We start from the raw sequence: 15,541 nt of genomic DNA on the forward strand, positions 1-15,541 counted from the left end.
TCTAAAATCACTTAAAATGGGTCCATTAGACAATTGGCTACCTAACTTTTGAAAATTTTGCTATTACAATAAACAAATGGTCGAGGTCCAGGCACGACACCAGGCAGGCCGCATGCCCAAAACGGAAGGTCCTCCGTCCTCGTAACAAATAGGCCCACGTCGAGGTTCAGCCACGTCACCAGACAGGCCGCATGCCCGGCCCGGGCCCAGCACGCGGGCTGACGAACTGCAAAGCACGGCCCGTTGGCTAGCTTTGATAGAAGAACAACACACCCGCCACCCGGCCCATCAGTGCCTTAGGGTTTGCTCCCGTGGTCTCTGCCTCTGCTGAGCCCTGTTCCTTCCCGTGCCGACCGGCGGCGCCGACGCGAGGTCCTCCCCTCGCGCCTTTCCTTGTCGGATTCAAATCGAAAAACTAATTGGCCTCAAGATAAATTGAGCCACAGAGAGAGATAGAGGCGACACTGATTTTGCAGGTATGTCGATTGCTTTGATGGCTAAAAGAAAGGGCTCGCCCTGTCAAAAAGAAGATCATTTTGAAGGCACCAAAAGAGTGAAGTCTTCAGTGCCGGACCTTCCACAGGTACTGAATAAGTAAAGTTGCTAATAATGGAGTACTTATATTGTCAACTATGTATACTTTTGCTGTATTTATTGCCAGTGGCAGGGCGATGATTTGAGGAAACCCTGAACCAAAAGTTATGGCCTAATTTGTTTTGAAGTATCCCGTACTGAAGAGTAAAAAAGTCATGGAAATAGTTACTCCGTATTATATATTTTGAAATCTATGATTAATGATCAAGCAGATAAGTAAAACATGACAAAAGATATATCTATTAGAAATATGGGGATACAGTTGAAGTCTGGTTGCTTTGGTTAACTGCCTGGTGATGTTGGATAAAATCCCTCCACATTGTTCTGTATACCACAAAGATTAAAACGGAGTCGCATCAGTTTGCCGTAATAAGAAATAGAAATTCGTGGGGAATCACAGAACTTGATTGAATACTTCCTGCGAACGTCTGGCCAACCTTCAGCAGGAACAGGATCCATAAAGGGCACTTTGCTACTGCAACACTAACAGAATGGTCAATCAGTGTTTAAACGAAAAGAGAAGGCAGGCAGCCAAGCAGACATAGGAACAGAGCACCGGGAGAGGGATGGAAGGAACAGGAGGGGAGGGTGGGGAGAAGAAGAGAGAGGAGGAGAGGGTGGAGAGAATAGAGAGGAGTGGAAGGCGGAGAGACGAAGAGAGAGAGAGAGAGGATGGGAGAGGAGACACCCTTGTCACAGGAGGAGGACAACAGACCGGAGAGGAGGAAGCTGGTGCTGCGGATCTGAGCTGCTGAAGTTGCTGGTTGCTATCCTTCTGGGACAGGTCTGCGCCAGAGGAGGAGAAGCTTGGCCGGAGGAGAAAGCTAGCGCAGATCTGGTGGAGGAGGAAGCTGACCGCAGGCTAGGTTCCCAAAGAGGAGAGAGGTCCCTCTCATTCGTTTCCTGGACTGGTTTGCGTCCTTCTCTCTCTCTCTCTCCCTTCTTCCCTTATTTGCGCACACGATTTCCCTATTTCCCGCCCCGGTTTTCTGTTTCCTGCTGGACCTGCTCGCTACTCTGTCCTTGGCGTCCTTGGCGTCCCCAGTGCACAGGGCGATGCCCTGCACGCCTCAAACCCGACACGACTGCCTAAGGCGAGCCCGTTCCCTTGCATCGGAGGGCACCCCAGCGCCTAAGCAACGCCTTAAAGACCATGGTTGCCACTGCTCTACCGGAGTAACGTTAATGGGTACCTTGCACAAACTTCTATGATCAGTTCTCTCCGCAGTTGACAAATTCGTTACTATGGCAGTCAAGAGCAAACAGTAGCTTCTTCAGAAGGTAGCCATCAGATACTCGTATGTTGCATATAGTTTATTTAGTTATTAAAAGAAATACAATGTTCCAAATATTGCCATCTTTGCTTTGCTTGCATCAGCACTTTGCTTTTGAAATTTAGAACCAATTTCTACTGTACAGCATTTCACTTTCCACATTCTGACTAGCTGGGTTCATCACCTCATCATGAAATCTTAGCCGGTCCTTCTGTAAGAAAATATTCCAGCCTTGAATGCAGTGCCAGTGTGGCATGTGGGTATTCCTACTTTGTATAGCTTAACTAACACACCTTACAGATTGTTTTCCTGAAAACTTGATTAGTCTCAATGAATGGAATAGGAAAAAGGGGCGTGTTTGGTTTCAGCCCAATCTTTTCCTACCAAAAGTTGGCTAGTCGAAATATGGGTGATGATTTTGCTCTCCCTCAAGTTGGCGAAAGTTTGAACACAAATGAACTAGAGTGGGCAAATAAAGCAATCGCTTGCCAAAAAAATGGTAGCGATCCAAGCAAAGACCAAAATAATTGGTAGGTTCTGGCAGCAATCCAAACATTCCCAAAATGCCAATTTTCTTTTGCTAGATTGTTATGCCAAGGCTTTTATCCAGACCCCAAACTTTCCTAAAACATTTACACCTATCTACCAAGTACATGGGAACCTTACTTTCTTTTCAACATCTCATTCAATACTGTTTTGTCCCCCTTTTCTTTATTGAAGCTTATAGTTTTGTCCCATTGATTGCATTCTCTACAGTCTTCTTGCTAGACTCGTAATTTTTTGTCACTAACATTTGTACATTCTTTATCTCCTATTGGTCTTTTGCCTATAACTCTTTTATTTCTGAAACCCAGAATTTTGTATATAATGTTGAAGCTGTCCTTGTGCATTTAGACAATCTTATTGAAACCAAGTCTGGCAGCTCTTAAGTTCATTTCAAGGAGAAGAGAAATAACTCGGGCCTGACGGGGTTACACCAAAGGCACCAACATCATCAACCCAAGAGGGGAAACATCACTTCACACAGACATATCAAACCTCATGGATAATCATTTACCTGTAACCTTTATCTGTTATTTTTCATTGCCGCTTAAGCCATGGACTATACTATAACAATTCTGATTATAAATATGGGTCGCTGAATGAAACAAATTAAATGAGCATATGTAAAGCGGCTTAGAAATAACAACATATTCGATCCTATCTTCCTAGCGAGTTCAGAACCACAACATTATATATTCATGTTAAGAATTTGGAATAAGGTAAGTTTTGATATCTTGAGCATAAGTGATACTTCACAAATGTTGAAGTGCTGTACTGCAACCGAATGTGTGCAGTAACAAAAGAAACCTGTTCTTTTTCTGCACATCTTGGCTAGCCTAGTAATTCACACTAGGGCATTCGTTTCACTATTAGGCATTCTTGGGAACAAGTAATGATACTGTTAGGCCAAAACATTTCTTAGCTAGTTAGCGCTAAAATACTTATTACATTCCATTGCTTATTTAACTATGCCATGCGGTGCCATATAGTCCTGTTTCTAGTACAGTTAAATTGAATTTTCTCATATTCTTTTGTTTGCAGGAGATCTGGCATGATATACATTCCCTACTGCCACTGCGAGATGCTGCCCGTGCTGGCTGCGTGTCTCACGCATTTCTTGATTCCTGGAGGTGGCATCCCACCCTCACCCTGAATCCGAAAACACTTGGCCTTAGTGGACAGAATTTCATCAACAAGGTTGACCAAATTATGAAAAAACACTCTGGCATCGGCATCGGCATCAAATCATTCAAGCTACACCACTACGGTTCTCGTATCCACGCCAGTAAACTCAACAATTGGCTCCGGATTGCTGTTACTCCAGAGATTCATGAACTCAAGCTTTCACTGCCTACAGTAGGAAAGGCACAGCTCTACAACTTCCCGTGCCCACTTTTATTTGCTGGAAGTGCAGGAAACAGGATTCGGGATCTTCAACTAGCCAATTGTGCATTCCATCCCGTGGCAGGACTTGGCTGCCTGACAAGGCTGTATCTGTCAAATGTCCACATTACGGGGGATGAGTTAAGGTGCCTTCTTTCCAATTCTTTTGTATTAGAGGAGCTGAGTCTCAATCATTGCAGTGAGATAATGCGTCTCAAGATACCTTGCCTGCTACACCGGTTCACCAATCTGACGGTGTTTGATTGCCGTGCACTAGAAATTATAGAGAATGAAGCTCCGAATCTCTGCACTGTTCTTATTGATACTGACATAGTGCACAAGTCGATTGGGTATTCATTGCAAGTGAAACACCTGGAAATGTTCTGTGCTGTTGAGTTTAACCTTGTTCATCATGTCCGTGCCAAACTTCCAGCAAGTATGCCAAATCTTGAGACGCTCAGCATTTCTTCGGCTGGTGAGGTATATTTCAAAACTTCTTGGTTTGATCATTATATGCTAGTATCATTTATATGTCAGGTGGTGCAATTTGCATGAATGTACCAACATATACAACTGAGAGAAGTGATTCAACAGCTTAGCCATAGATTAAACATGGAGAATATGATGGTTTTAAAGAAACAAAGGGATGTAAATGGCAATTGTTTGTTGGAAGTGCTTTGTTATATTGATTAATCTTGACATATATGTGCAGATGTTCAGTACACCATCCGTACCAGGAAAATTTCTCCTCCTCAAGCACTTGGACATTTGTCTTGAAGTTGCAATTGGAGCCTTTTCGCCAGACTATGATTATTTCTCTTTAGCTTTTTTTCTGGATGCCTGTCCTATCTTGGAGAATTTCAACTTAGATGTAAGTGGGTTCACCTCTGGCCTATATATGTACTACCTCCGGTGCATTGAACTATTTATTGATTGAAGTACGTTCTTCCTATGCAGGTTATACAGACTCGCATGAGGCATGATTCGATTTTTGAAGATTCCTCGCAACTGAGGCAGATGGTAGGACATCGCCATGACAACATCAAGACTGTGAAGATCACTGGCTTTTGCTCTGCAAAGAGCATGGTCGAGCTAACCTGCCATATTGTTGAGAATGCAACATCACTGGAGTGCCTTACATTGGACACTATAGCTGAAAACGGTTTATCAGACGATGTTAGGCTTTCTATGCATGAAATCGGTGAATGCCCCCCAATATGCAGGCATATGATTGGGGAAGCGCAAAGAGCACTATTGGCCATGGAAAGATACATCGTGGGGAAGGTTCCCTCCACAGTCAAGTTGAATATTAAGAAACCGTGCAGCTGGTGCCATGCTAGATAGATGTCTACCCTTTACCATGCAATTACATTACATGTTTTAATGTTCCGGTGATACCTTAAATGGTAAAACCGCAAAATGCGTATGGGGTGAACTGCAAACTAGTCTTGCGCTAAAAAAAATTATGAGACAGAACAGATCGGTCATGACCAAGCCAGCCAAGGGGGAGATCAGTGAAGAGGTGAAGGAGAAACTGAAGTTGCAGGTTACATCTGAAATGTTCTGAGAACATTCCCATGGCGAACCTGAAGGATCAGGCACCTCACTATGAACATCTTTCTGTCTGTATTATGTAGCAAGATTCTGTCACCCTATCATGCTAGTGATCTAAATGATTTTCAAGGAGCTTTTTAAGCTTCGAAAGTCTGCTACTGTACTCTTCTAGTGGTGATTAGATGATATTAGTGCATTATTAACGGTTTTGGTGAGCAAATCATATTCTGTGATTATGCATATATGTGAGTAAGCGGTGTCTGAGCGCTTGAACCATGAATCGTTTCTGGTAGAGTGATTGTCGTAAAAATTAGAACTCAAAATTCTCCGCGAGTCATCTATAGTAAAAAAAATTACTTGACAGGCAACCAGTTGCCTGGAGCCATTTATTTGTCAGAATTGTGAGAGGTGGGAAGCAGTTTTGGGATTGGTCTGGGCCTTTTTTCTTCTGGCCTGAACTGTTTTTCTTTTCTCGAATACACATCTAAATGTGCATCATTTGTATAAGAAGAACACCAAGATGGTGCAAAAAATCTGGGCCTTGTACAGCAGGGTGGTCACTGAGAAAGTGAGAAGGCTCTAGATGAATTCAAGGACCAAGGGTGCACTGGTACAATTGGGGGCATGAGACTGCTGGATAGCGCCCATGATGGCAGCCATGCTCATCCGTGAAGGTGCGGAAGCCCTGAAGCAATTCGCAAAACAATTCGTCGCTGCCTCAAGAGCTTTGCCTAGCGCCCCACAATTGGCACTCGTGGTAGGGAAAAAAAGAAATGTTATTTCAATTCAACACCCTCCATATGGCACGCGTCCAATGGGTCAATTATGAAAATATTGAGGTGTTTCCAAAAAGAGGGGCCGAGATGAGCATCTCCTATAGGCCTATTAGCTTAATTCATGCCATAGCAAAAAAATCATTGCCAAGATGATTGCTATCCGGCTAGCCCATCTCATGAATGATCTCGTCTCCAATGCACAAAGCGCATTCATCAAAAGTAGGAGTATCCATAACAACTTCATGTATATGCGCAACCTTGCAAGTCGCCTCCACAAACGTAAAGTTCCAATGCTCCTCTTCAAGTTTGACATTCGAAAAGGATTTGATTTCGTGAGATAGTGTTCATCCTTGAGCTTCTTAAGAGACATGTTTTCCTCCAAAAATTTGTGTCCGGATTGCAGGTCTGCTTAGCTCTTTCTCCTCGAGGGTCCTCCTCAATGGGGTGGCTGGCCGCCCCATCAAGCATGGGCGAGGCTTGAGGCAAGGAGACCCATTATCTCCTCGCCTCTTTATGCTTGCCATTTACCCCCTCCAACAAATCCTATAGTTGGCCACCCATCATGAGTTCCTCCACAAGATTAGAAGAGGGACGGTTACGACGACTTCACCTTACGCAGGCTGTCCCTTTTTTGAAACTGTCCAACTGAATTGCTAGTTCATTCTCATCCAGGTTTGCAGACCTGTGGGAGCACACATAAATGGATATCCGTAGCAAAATATGACCTCAATAATTCGTAATGTAATTCTGCAATCAATTTTTATATTTATATTCGAAGTGGCTCAATGTTTTTTCTGTGTACTAGCTCTAATGTCGTTTCGTACACTTTGATGAAGTAATTAGGGATGCCAAAATAGTTTCCCTGAAGTGAACATAAGTCTTTGCATTGTTTGTCATATGTGCAAACATAGGAGTTGGCCTTAAGCCCTTAGAGCATCTCCACTCGCGTCCCCCAAATCGCCCAAAGGGATTTGAAGCGTGCCAGACAAAAATAACGTTCTCAGCCGCATCCCACAAAGCCTCATTTTGTCCGGCGCGGCTCGACACGATGTTCGGCGCCCCGAACCCGTCCCCGTTAAACAGAGGACGCTCCGGGGATGCCGGACACAACGAAAAGCGAGACGAAGCAACGCGGACCCTACGCGTCAGCAGCACAGAGAAAATTCGGCCACCGCTCCCGCCTAATCGCGCCTCTCCCGCCACATGGCTCCTCTCCCGCCGCGCATTTCTGGATGCGCCGCTGGCAACATCGGCAGGGCGCCCTGTCGGCAACAAGACTGCCAAGGCCACCTTGGCCGACGCTGCGGCAGCAGAGAAGACGCAGGCGTCGCTCACGCAGTGCCTCGTCGAGGTCTCCTCGACCTTGCTGTCCCGCGACAAAAAGGCCGACGAAAGGTGGGCGACGCTGTTCAAGAGGCAAGAGGAGAAGATGGAGCTGAAGAAACGCAGGGACGACATGTCCCTGCTGAGAGCGTCGACAGAAGGAATGTCTCCCCGGACGCGGGCGGCGCACAACTTCTTCAAAGGCCAAATCCTCGACGACATCGAAGCCAAAATGGCGGCGGCCGAGGCGGAGTCCGAGGCGGTGGCCCAGGCAGCTGCAGCGGCAGCGGCCTCAACCCCGGAGCAAGAGCCGGGCAGACGCATCCGCTACTACACCTGCGTCGGCCTCTGCCTCGACGTCAGCAACGGAGCATGCACACCGGGTAGATCACGACGATTTCATCGTGATCGACGGGCCTACGTCGACTTAGGATGCGCCGTCGGCGTCGGCATCGCCCTACCCCAACCCCTTCTTTTAATTCATCTGTCGTCCTGTAATATGATCGCGCCCAGTACTTTGATCGCCGCTACTCTGATCGGGACGACTTCGGCGGGAACGATCTCTTTTGAATGCAAACTATTTGAATTCATCATTGGGGACGGCCTTTGGGGGACGCGACTAGGAAGCGACGTCCCCCAAACACGGCACGAACAAAACTCATCCCCCAAATGCTCGATCCGGCGCCGTTTGGGGAACGGTTTGGGGGACGCGACTGGAGATGCTCTAACACAAATATCCACACACAACCACAAGATACACATGCAGCATTCCTCGCCCCCTCGAATGACGCCAGTACGCCACTTCTCATTCACTGGATTCCGCTGCCACCCTCCTATTAGTACTGCACACTGAAATTCCAACACTGACTGCTCCCACCCACTCACTCCCAATTAAGTTCAAATAGAAGAACAAAGGCCATGAGAGACAGAAGAACAGGAGATGCATACGCAGATGAATAGACACACTAGATACTAGCCACAATCTTCACTAGGACCTCTCCACCTACGAGTTGCAAGGTTTATATGTTAATGAATTGCGATTTCAATTGTGACCTTTTCGAGCAGGAAGCCAAAAGGAGAAGTTATCCATGGGCCAGGCCATGCGATGGATGTCATGCAGCACCAAGCGCAGTATACTGCCATGCTGATGCTGCATATCTCTGCGCATCATGTGACACACAGGTTCATTCTGTTAATCGTTTGGCATCGTCCCATGAGCGTGTGCGTGTCTGTGTATCCTGTGAGAGTGCAGCCGCAGTGCTTGAATGCCATGCAGATTCCGCAGCACTGTGTACCACCTGTGATGCACAGGTGCACTCTGCTAACCCAATTGCTCAGAGGCACCAACGAGTGCCTGTGCTGCCACTCCCAGCCGTTGCCATTCCAGCAGCCTCTGTTTTCGCAGAGGCGGAAGCTGCTACCACTGTCTACGGTGACAAGGAAGAGGGAGAGGAGGTGGACTCTTGGCTCTTGCTGGAAAGAGATTCCGATGACAACAATTGTACCAACAACATAGATCAATACTTCAACCTTTTTGGATACGACATGTATTATGACAAGTTCAGTTGCAACCCAGGACCAGGTGAGGAATACAGACTGCAAGACAGGATGTGCAGAACATGTACAGAGAGAAGGTGTGTGAGTTTGCAGTACCTTCACAAGTTGTCATGGCAAGTGAGCAGCCAGAGAGTAGTTATGGAATGATTGGGGCAGAGCAGGATGCCTCCATGACTGCTGGGACTAGTACCTACACAGCTTCCATCAGCAACGGCGTGAGTTAATCTATTACTTTGTTTAAACTACCATGCAGCGATCTATTTATCTTTTTAGTTAGAACCACTTCAAGCTAGGGCTAGTCCATTCTTACATTAAAACAATATATCAAACAGATTGACTAAATCAATTACTGACCGCATCACTTCGGATGCAAGATGCAGCCCATTGCCTTCTTTTCCTCTTTTCTCTGTTTCTTCAATGTTTCTGCGTCAGGGCTTTTAGACTGATATTTTGTTCTAATTCTCTTCCCACATACTGCATCAAAAAGGAGCTGGCTACCAGCATGTTTCCACTTCACCTCTTTATTCTCTCTGTCTTTATATAGTGCAAGGAGCAACTTTAAAATATAAATGCATAGATAACTCCTACAGAACTTAGCCTATCTGTTCCTCTGCATCTAAACTTTGAACTGCTCGTTACATACGGATCTCAAACTCATTTACCACATATATGTTCTGGTTTAACAGTTTTGGGGGTTAGGGTTTCAGTTTCATATTATTGCAGGTGCTTAAAGTCGGCACTTCCCCTATTATTGACATATTTCACTGACCATTTCCTAATTCTGTCTCAGATACCTTTCTCGTCAATGGAGGTCGGTATAGTACCAGACAACACCAGACCAGATGTTTCAAATACTAACATCCAAAGAACCAGTGAAGCCATGGAACTCGCGGGCCATTCACTTCAGATGCCACTGCATTTCAGCTCCATGGATAGAGATGCCAGGGTCCTCAGGTACAAGGAGAAGAAGCAGGCGAGGACGTTCCAGAAGACCATAAGATATGCAACAAGGAAAGCATACGCAGAAGCACGGCCACGGATCAAGGGTCGCTTCGCTAAAAGATCAGATATAGAGCATGAACTAGACCAGATGTTGACAATACCAGCCCTACCAGATAGTGGTCATGCTACTGTTCTATGGTTCTGAAATCTGATGCATTGAGATGAGAAAATTGTGTTGACAGACACTATGATGGGCTCAGTAATATGGTTCAGTGCAGGGCCCATAATCTTATGTATCATTGACTATTGTGTACTGCGGTTTGGTTATCATAGTACTGCAGTTTGTCCTGTAACTTTACTTGGAAGATTTAAATAATTATAACTTGCTCTGAGACCATTTGATGACGAACCGTGTGTAGTCCAACATAATTGTGAAGTGTGGCATAAAGGAAATTTTCTAACGAATAGTTTCAGTAACTCACGACAGTACAAACAAAGATTGGGACTTCTACTGTTAGTAGCATGTACACATGAAGATAACAACTCTACTTTGTGTTCGAAAAAAATGGAGAATAGTAACATACCGGATTTTGAACAACATGGTCCCACAGTCCTACTAACCAGTGATCTATCATCTAGGAGGACATTAAACAACAAACATCAAGGATTACCATTAACAGATACATGCACTAAAACATGGCTACACACTTCTGGAAAAATAATTACCACTATCGGCGATTTCTTGACCAGTGCAGTAAAGATTACAAAATCTATCTTTGAGAAAGGAATGTATTTGCACTATGCTCCATTCCTATGTTTGGTAAAAGTGCATGGATTCTTGCTTTAAGAAAGGCGCATAAATTTCAATAAACTGCTCTGCTATCTCAAGTAAACTGATTAGAAACATTGCATATATTTGAAGTTTGAATGGGGATACAGGCAGATATGTACACAAGCAGACCCTCTTGGGCACCAAACCAGGCCATGGCCCGGTCTATCCAAACTGAAAAACAATATTAGCAAGGTTTTTTTAGCCATCAGAACCATTAAATATTAATTTGTGAACTATTACTTGCCCAGTGGCTCAGTTCAGCCCAGTCTACCCCAACCGGCCCCTCCTTGAGTGGCAGCCACGGTCCGCCGGTGTACACAGGTCGTGCTTTCCGTCACATATTGTATCAATGTGACACTATACACTTTTTTTAAATAAGGATAGTATACAGTTTGCCCTAAGTTTACACAAATGCAAAATGCTCTCATGACATCTATCTGTGAATTTTACCCGGAGAAGGACAAGCATGACAGATCAATGATTCAGACACATGGCACAGCATGCTAATATATCAGATCTATGACATAAGGAAGCAGATAAAACAGAAACAGTTCAGATAATCATCATGTTCCTCTTGATCTTCAGAATCTACGTGGTTTGATCAATCCTCATGTTATGTTCTTGAAAAATATTAATCCTCATGTTCCTCTTCAGATTCCGAATCTAACAAAAGGGGGAAATAGTGAACATCATGATACAGAAGCCAATCTGAGTCATATAGCTAAATGACCCTAAATACACGTGCCTACAAGGCTAAGGCTGAAGCGATGCTGTATTCAAATAACCAAGAATTACTGCAAGGCACTTCATATTATAACAATCAAGAAAAGAGGAACATACCTGATCTGATGTCATCCCCAACATGCCCTCTAGACTGAACTTGCCTCATAAGCGCTTCACACATTAAAACCCATCAATATAAGTGCAGAACAAGGAGGGAGAAGAGAAGGCAGTTGAAAACATAGTGTTGGAGATATGCTCATGAGGCAATAATAAAATGATTATTATTATATCTTTGTGTTTATGATAAATGTTTGCATCCCATGCTATAATTGTATTAACCGAAACATTGATACATGTGTGTTATGTAAACAATGAGGAGTCCCTAGTAAGCCTCTTGTATAACTAGCTTGTTGATTAATAGATGATCATGGTTTCGTGATCATGAACATTGGATGTTGTTAATAACAAGATTATGTCATTGGGTGAATGATATAATGGACACACACCCAAATGAGCGTAGCATAAGATCAAGTCATTAAGGTCATCTTGCTATAAACTTTCGATACATAGTTACCTAGTCCTTCGACCATGAGATCATGTAAATCACTTACACCGGAAGGATACTTTGATTACATCAAACGCCATTGCATAAATGGATGGTTATAAAGATGGGATTGAGTATTCGGAAGGTGTGAGTTGAGGCATATGGATCAAGAGTGGGATTTGTGCATCCCGATGACGGATAGATATACTCTAGGCCCTCTCGGTGGAATATCATCTAATTAGCTTGCAAGCATGTGACACGGTCACAAGAGATGACATACCACGGTATGAGTAAAGAGTACTTGTCGTAACGAGGTTGAACTAGATATGGAGATACTGATGATCGAACCTCGGACAAGTAAAGTATCGCGTGATAAAGGAAATCGGTATCGTATGTTAATGGTTCAATCGATCACTAAGTTATCGCTGAATGTGTGGGAGCCATTATGGATCTCCAGGTCCTGCTATTGGTTATTGGTTGGAGAGGAGTCTCGATCATGTCCGCATAGTTCACGAACCGTAGGCTGACGCGCTTAAGGTTCGATGTCGTATAAGTAGATTCGAAATATGAGATGGAGACCGAAGTTTGTTCGGAGTCTCGGATGGGATCCATGACATCACGAGGAGGTCCGGAATGGTCCGGGGAATAAGATTCATATAAGGGAAGTTGATTTCTAGGTTTTGGAAAAGTTCGGGATTTTTCCGGTGGAAGACCGGGAAGGTTCTAGAAAGTTTCGAGGGGTCCACCATGGAGCCCACGACCCTAGGAGGGCCAACATGGACCGAGGGGGTGCTACCTTACCCTAATGGGCCAGGCGCACCAAGCCCTCAAGGCCTAGGCCAGCCACCCTTAGGGTTTCCCCAAACCCTAGGGGGCCTCTTGGCCGCCGGACCAAGATCAGATGGGGGCGCATGAGGGCCACCCCAACCGACCTCCCCCCTATATAAAGAGGGGAGGGGGCAGGGGCGCAGCCAACCCCTTCACACCATACCCTGGCCGCCCCCTCTCTCCTCCACCGCTAGTCTGCTCCGGCTTGGCGAAGCCCTACAGCTTTTCTCCTCCACCACCACCACCACGCCGTCGTGCTGCTGGGATTCAGAGGGGATCTACCACACCTCCAATGCCCGCTGGAACGGGGAGAGGACGGACTTCATCGACACCGTACGCACGACCGAGTACGGAAGTGCTGCCGGATTGCAGCACGGGACGATCGACTACATCAACAACGAGATCTAATCTCGTAAGGCTTTGGATCTTCAAGGGTTAGTTTCTCATACATCTCGTTGCTTCGATCTTCATAGATTAGATCTTGCTTCTTCCTAGATTGGATCTTGGTTTTTGTTCATGTTCACGGTAGAAATTTTTTGTTTTTCATGCAACGAACCCATCAGTGGTATCAGAGCCGTGTCTATGCATAGATCTGTTGCACGAGTAGAAGACAATGGATTTGTGGGCGTTGATGCTTTTGTTGTTTTTGGTTAGTGTACTTTGCATCTTGCGGGATGGTGGGATGAAGCGGCCCGGGCTAACTTTACATGACCGCGTCTCATGAGACTTGCTCCACGCTTGACATGCAACTTGTATTACATAAGTGGCTTTGCGGGTGTCTGTCTCTCTCACCATAGTTAAGATTCAATCTACTCTTTGTATTGACAACACTAGTATCGCCGTTGTGGTTCATGTTCGTTGGTAGATTGGATCTTACTCGAAAACGCTAAACCACGTAAAATATGCAAACCAAATTAGAGACGTCTAACTTATTTTTCCAGGGTTTCGTGATGTGATATGGCCATGATGTGATGATGATTATATTTGATATATGAGACGTTCATAATTGTATTATGGCAACCGGCAGGAGCCTATGGTTGTCTTTAAATTTGTTAAGACATGCGTGCCTATTCATCATGTAATAGCTTTATTTCAAGTAGTTGTTATAGTAGCTATAAGTGATGGACAACCATGAAGCGGCACCACTGACCTTGACGCCATGCTGGTGATGATGGAGATCATGTCCGTGCTTTGGAGATGGAGATCAAAAGCACAAGAAGAAAGGCCATATCATATCACACATTATGAATTGCATGTGATGTTAATCCTTTATGCATCTTATTTTGCTTAGATCACGACGGTAGCATTATAAGTTGACCCCTCTCACTAAATATAAAGATAATAAAGTTTTTATCCTTAGTATGCACATTTGCTAAGACTTGTCGTTTCGAAGCATCACGTGATGATCGGGTGTGATAGATTCTACATGTGCATACAACGGGTGCAAGCCAGATTTGCACACGCGGATAGTAAGGTAACCTTGACGAGCCTAGCATGTACAGACATGGTCTCGGAACATGGGATACCGAAAGGTAAAGCATGAGTCATATGAATGATATGATGAACACTTTGAGTGTTTGCCTTTGAAACTACATCTTTTCTCGTGAATATCGGACTTGGTGTAGTGGATTTGGTTCGTGTAATTACTAAGACAATGTGAGGGATGTTGTTTTAAGTGGGAGTTCACCTAGTTAATTTAAGAATTAAAATAAACTCAATTTATCATAAACTTAGTCTAAACTCTTTGCAAATATGTTGTAGATCATGGCGGCCCCCACCATCAATTTTAATCAGTTCCTATAGAAAGAAAAGCTTAAGAACAATGGAAGCAACTTCGCTGATTGGTCCCGTCATGTGAGGATTGTCCTCACTGCCGGAAATGTGCAATATGTGCTTGATGCACCGCTAGGTTCCCCACCTGCAGAAACTGCTCCCGATGAGGTGAATTTTTTTTTACCAAACTCGAAAAATTCAATACTCCCAAGTTCAGTGCTCCATCCTGTACGGCCTAGAGGCAGAGCTTCAAAAGAGGTTTGAAAACCACGACCCCTGTGCTATAGTTTGTGAGCTCAAAGCTATCTTTGGAACTCATGCGGTCGTGGAAATCTATGAAGCCTCGAAACATTTTTTGGCTGCATGATGGAAGAGGGCAGCTCCGTTAGCGAGCACGTGCTCAAGATGTATGGGCACGCGAAGAAGCTCAGTGACTTGGGAATTGTGATTCCTAATCAGCTGGGTATTCATCGTGTCCTCCAATCACTGCCACCTATTTACAAGAACTTCATGATGAACTACAACATGCAGAACATGAACAAAGAGTTACCTGAACTCTTCTCCATGCTGAAATCTGCTGAGGTGGAGATACAGAAAGAGCACCAAGTGTTGATGGTCAACAAGACCACCAGTTTCAAGAAACAGGGCAAGCCTAACAACAAGGACAACTTCAAGAAGGGCGGCAAGAAAGCTGTTGCGCCTCCTAAGAAGCCCAAGGCTGTCCCTAAGCCTGATATTGTGTGTTTTTACTGCAAGGAAGAAGGGCACTGGAAGCGCAATTGCCCCAAGCACCTGGCTGATCTGAAGAGTGGCCACGTCAAGAAGAAAGGTATATTTGATATACATGTTATTGATGTTTATCTTACTGGTAGTCGTAGTAGTACCTTGGTATTTG

General features: G+C 44.7%; 1 protein-coding gene, 1 long non-coding RNA gene and 1 pseudogene across 2 annotated transcripts; 2 read left to right on the plus strand and 1 right to left on the minus strand.

The window, feature by feature from the left end:
• Positions 1–304: 304 nt before the first annotated feature.
• On the plus strand, positions 305–5,248 carry LOC124652849. Its single transcript, XM_047191894.1, has 4 exons — positions 305–583; positions 3,453–4,274; positions 4,507–4,665; positions 4,752–5,248. Exons 1-4 carry the CDS (start codon positions 479–481, stop codon positions 5,136–5,138), a joined length of 1,473 nt encoding a protein of 490 aa, XP_047047850.1. The 5' UTR covers positions 305–478; the 3' UTR covers positions 5,139–5,248.
• Positions 5,249–8,388: 3,140 nt separating this feature from the next.
• Positions 8,389–10,228, plus strand: LOC124653530 (annotated as a pseudogene).
• Positions 10,229–11,112: 884 nt separating this feature from the next.
• Positions 11,113–11,671, minus strand: LOC124655368. Its single transcript, XR_006988655.1, has 2 exons — positions 11,619–11,671; positions 11,113–11,441 (listed from the first exon to the last, which is right to left on the minus strand). It is a non-coding gene; the product is annotated as an uncharacterized LOC124655368 (long non-coding RNA).
• Between the last annotated feature and the right edge of the window lie 3,870 nt (positions 11,672–15,541).

This window comes from Lolium rigidum, chromosome 5 (assembly GCF_022539505.1).
Source record: "Lolium rigidum isolate FL_2022 chromosome 5, APGP_CSIRO_Lrig_0.1, whole genome shotgun sequence".
Taxonomy (NCBI): domain Eukaryota; kingdom Viridiplantae; phylum Streptophyta; class Magnoliopsida; order Poales; family Poaceae; genus Lolium; species Lolium rigidum.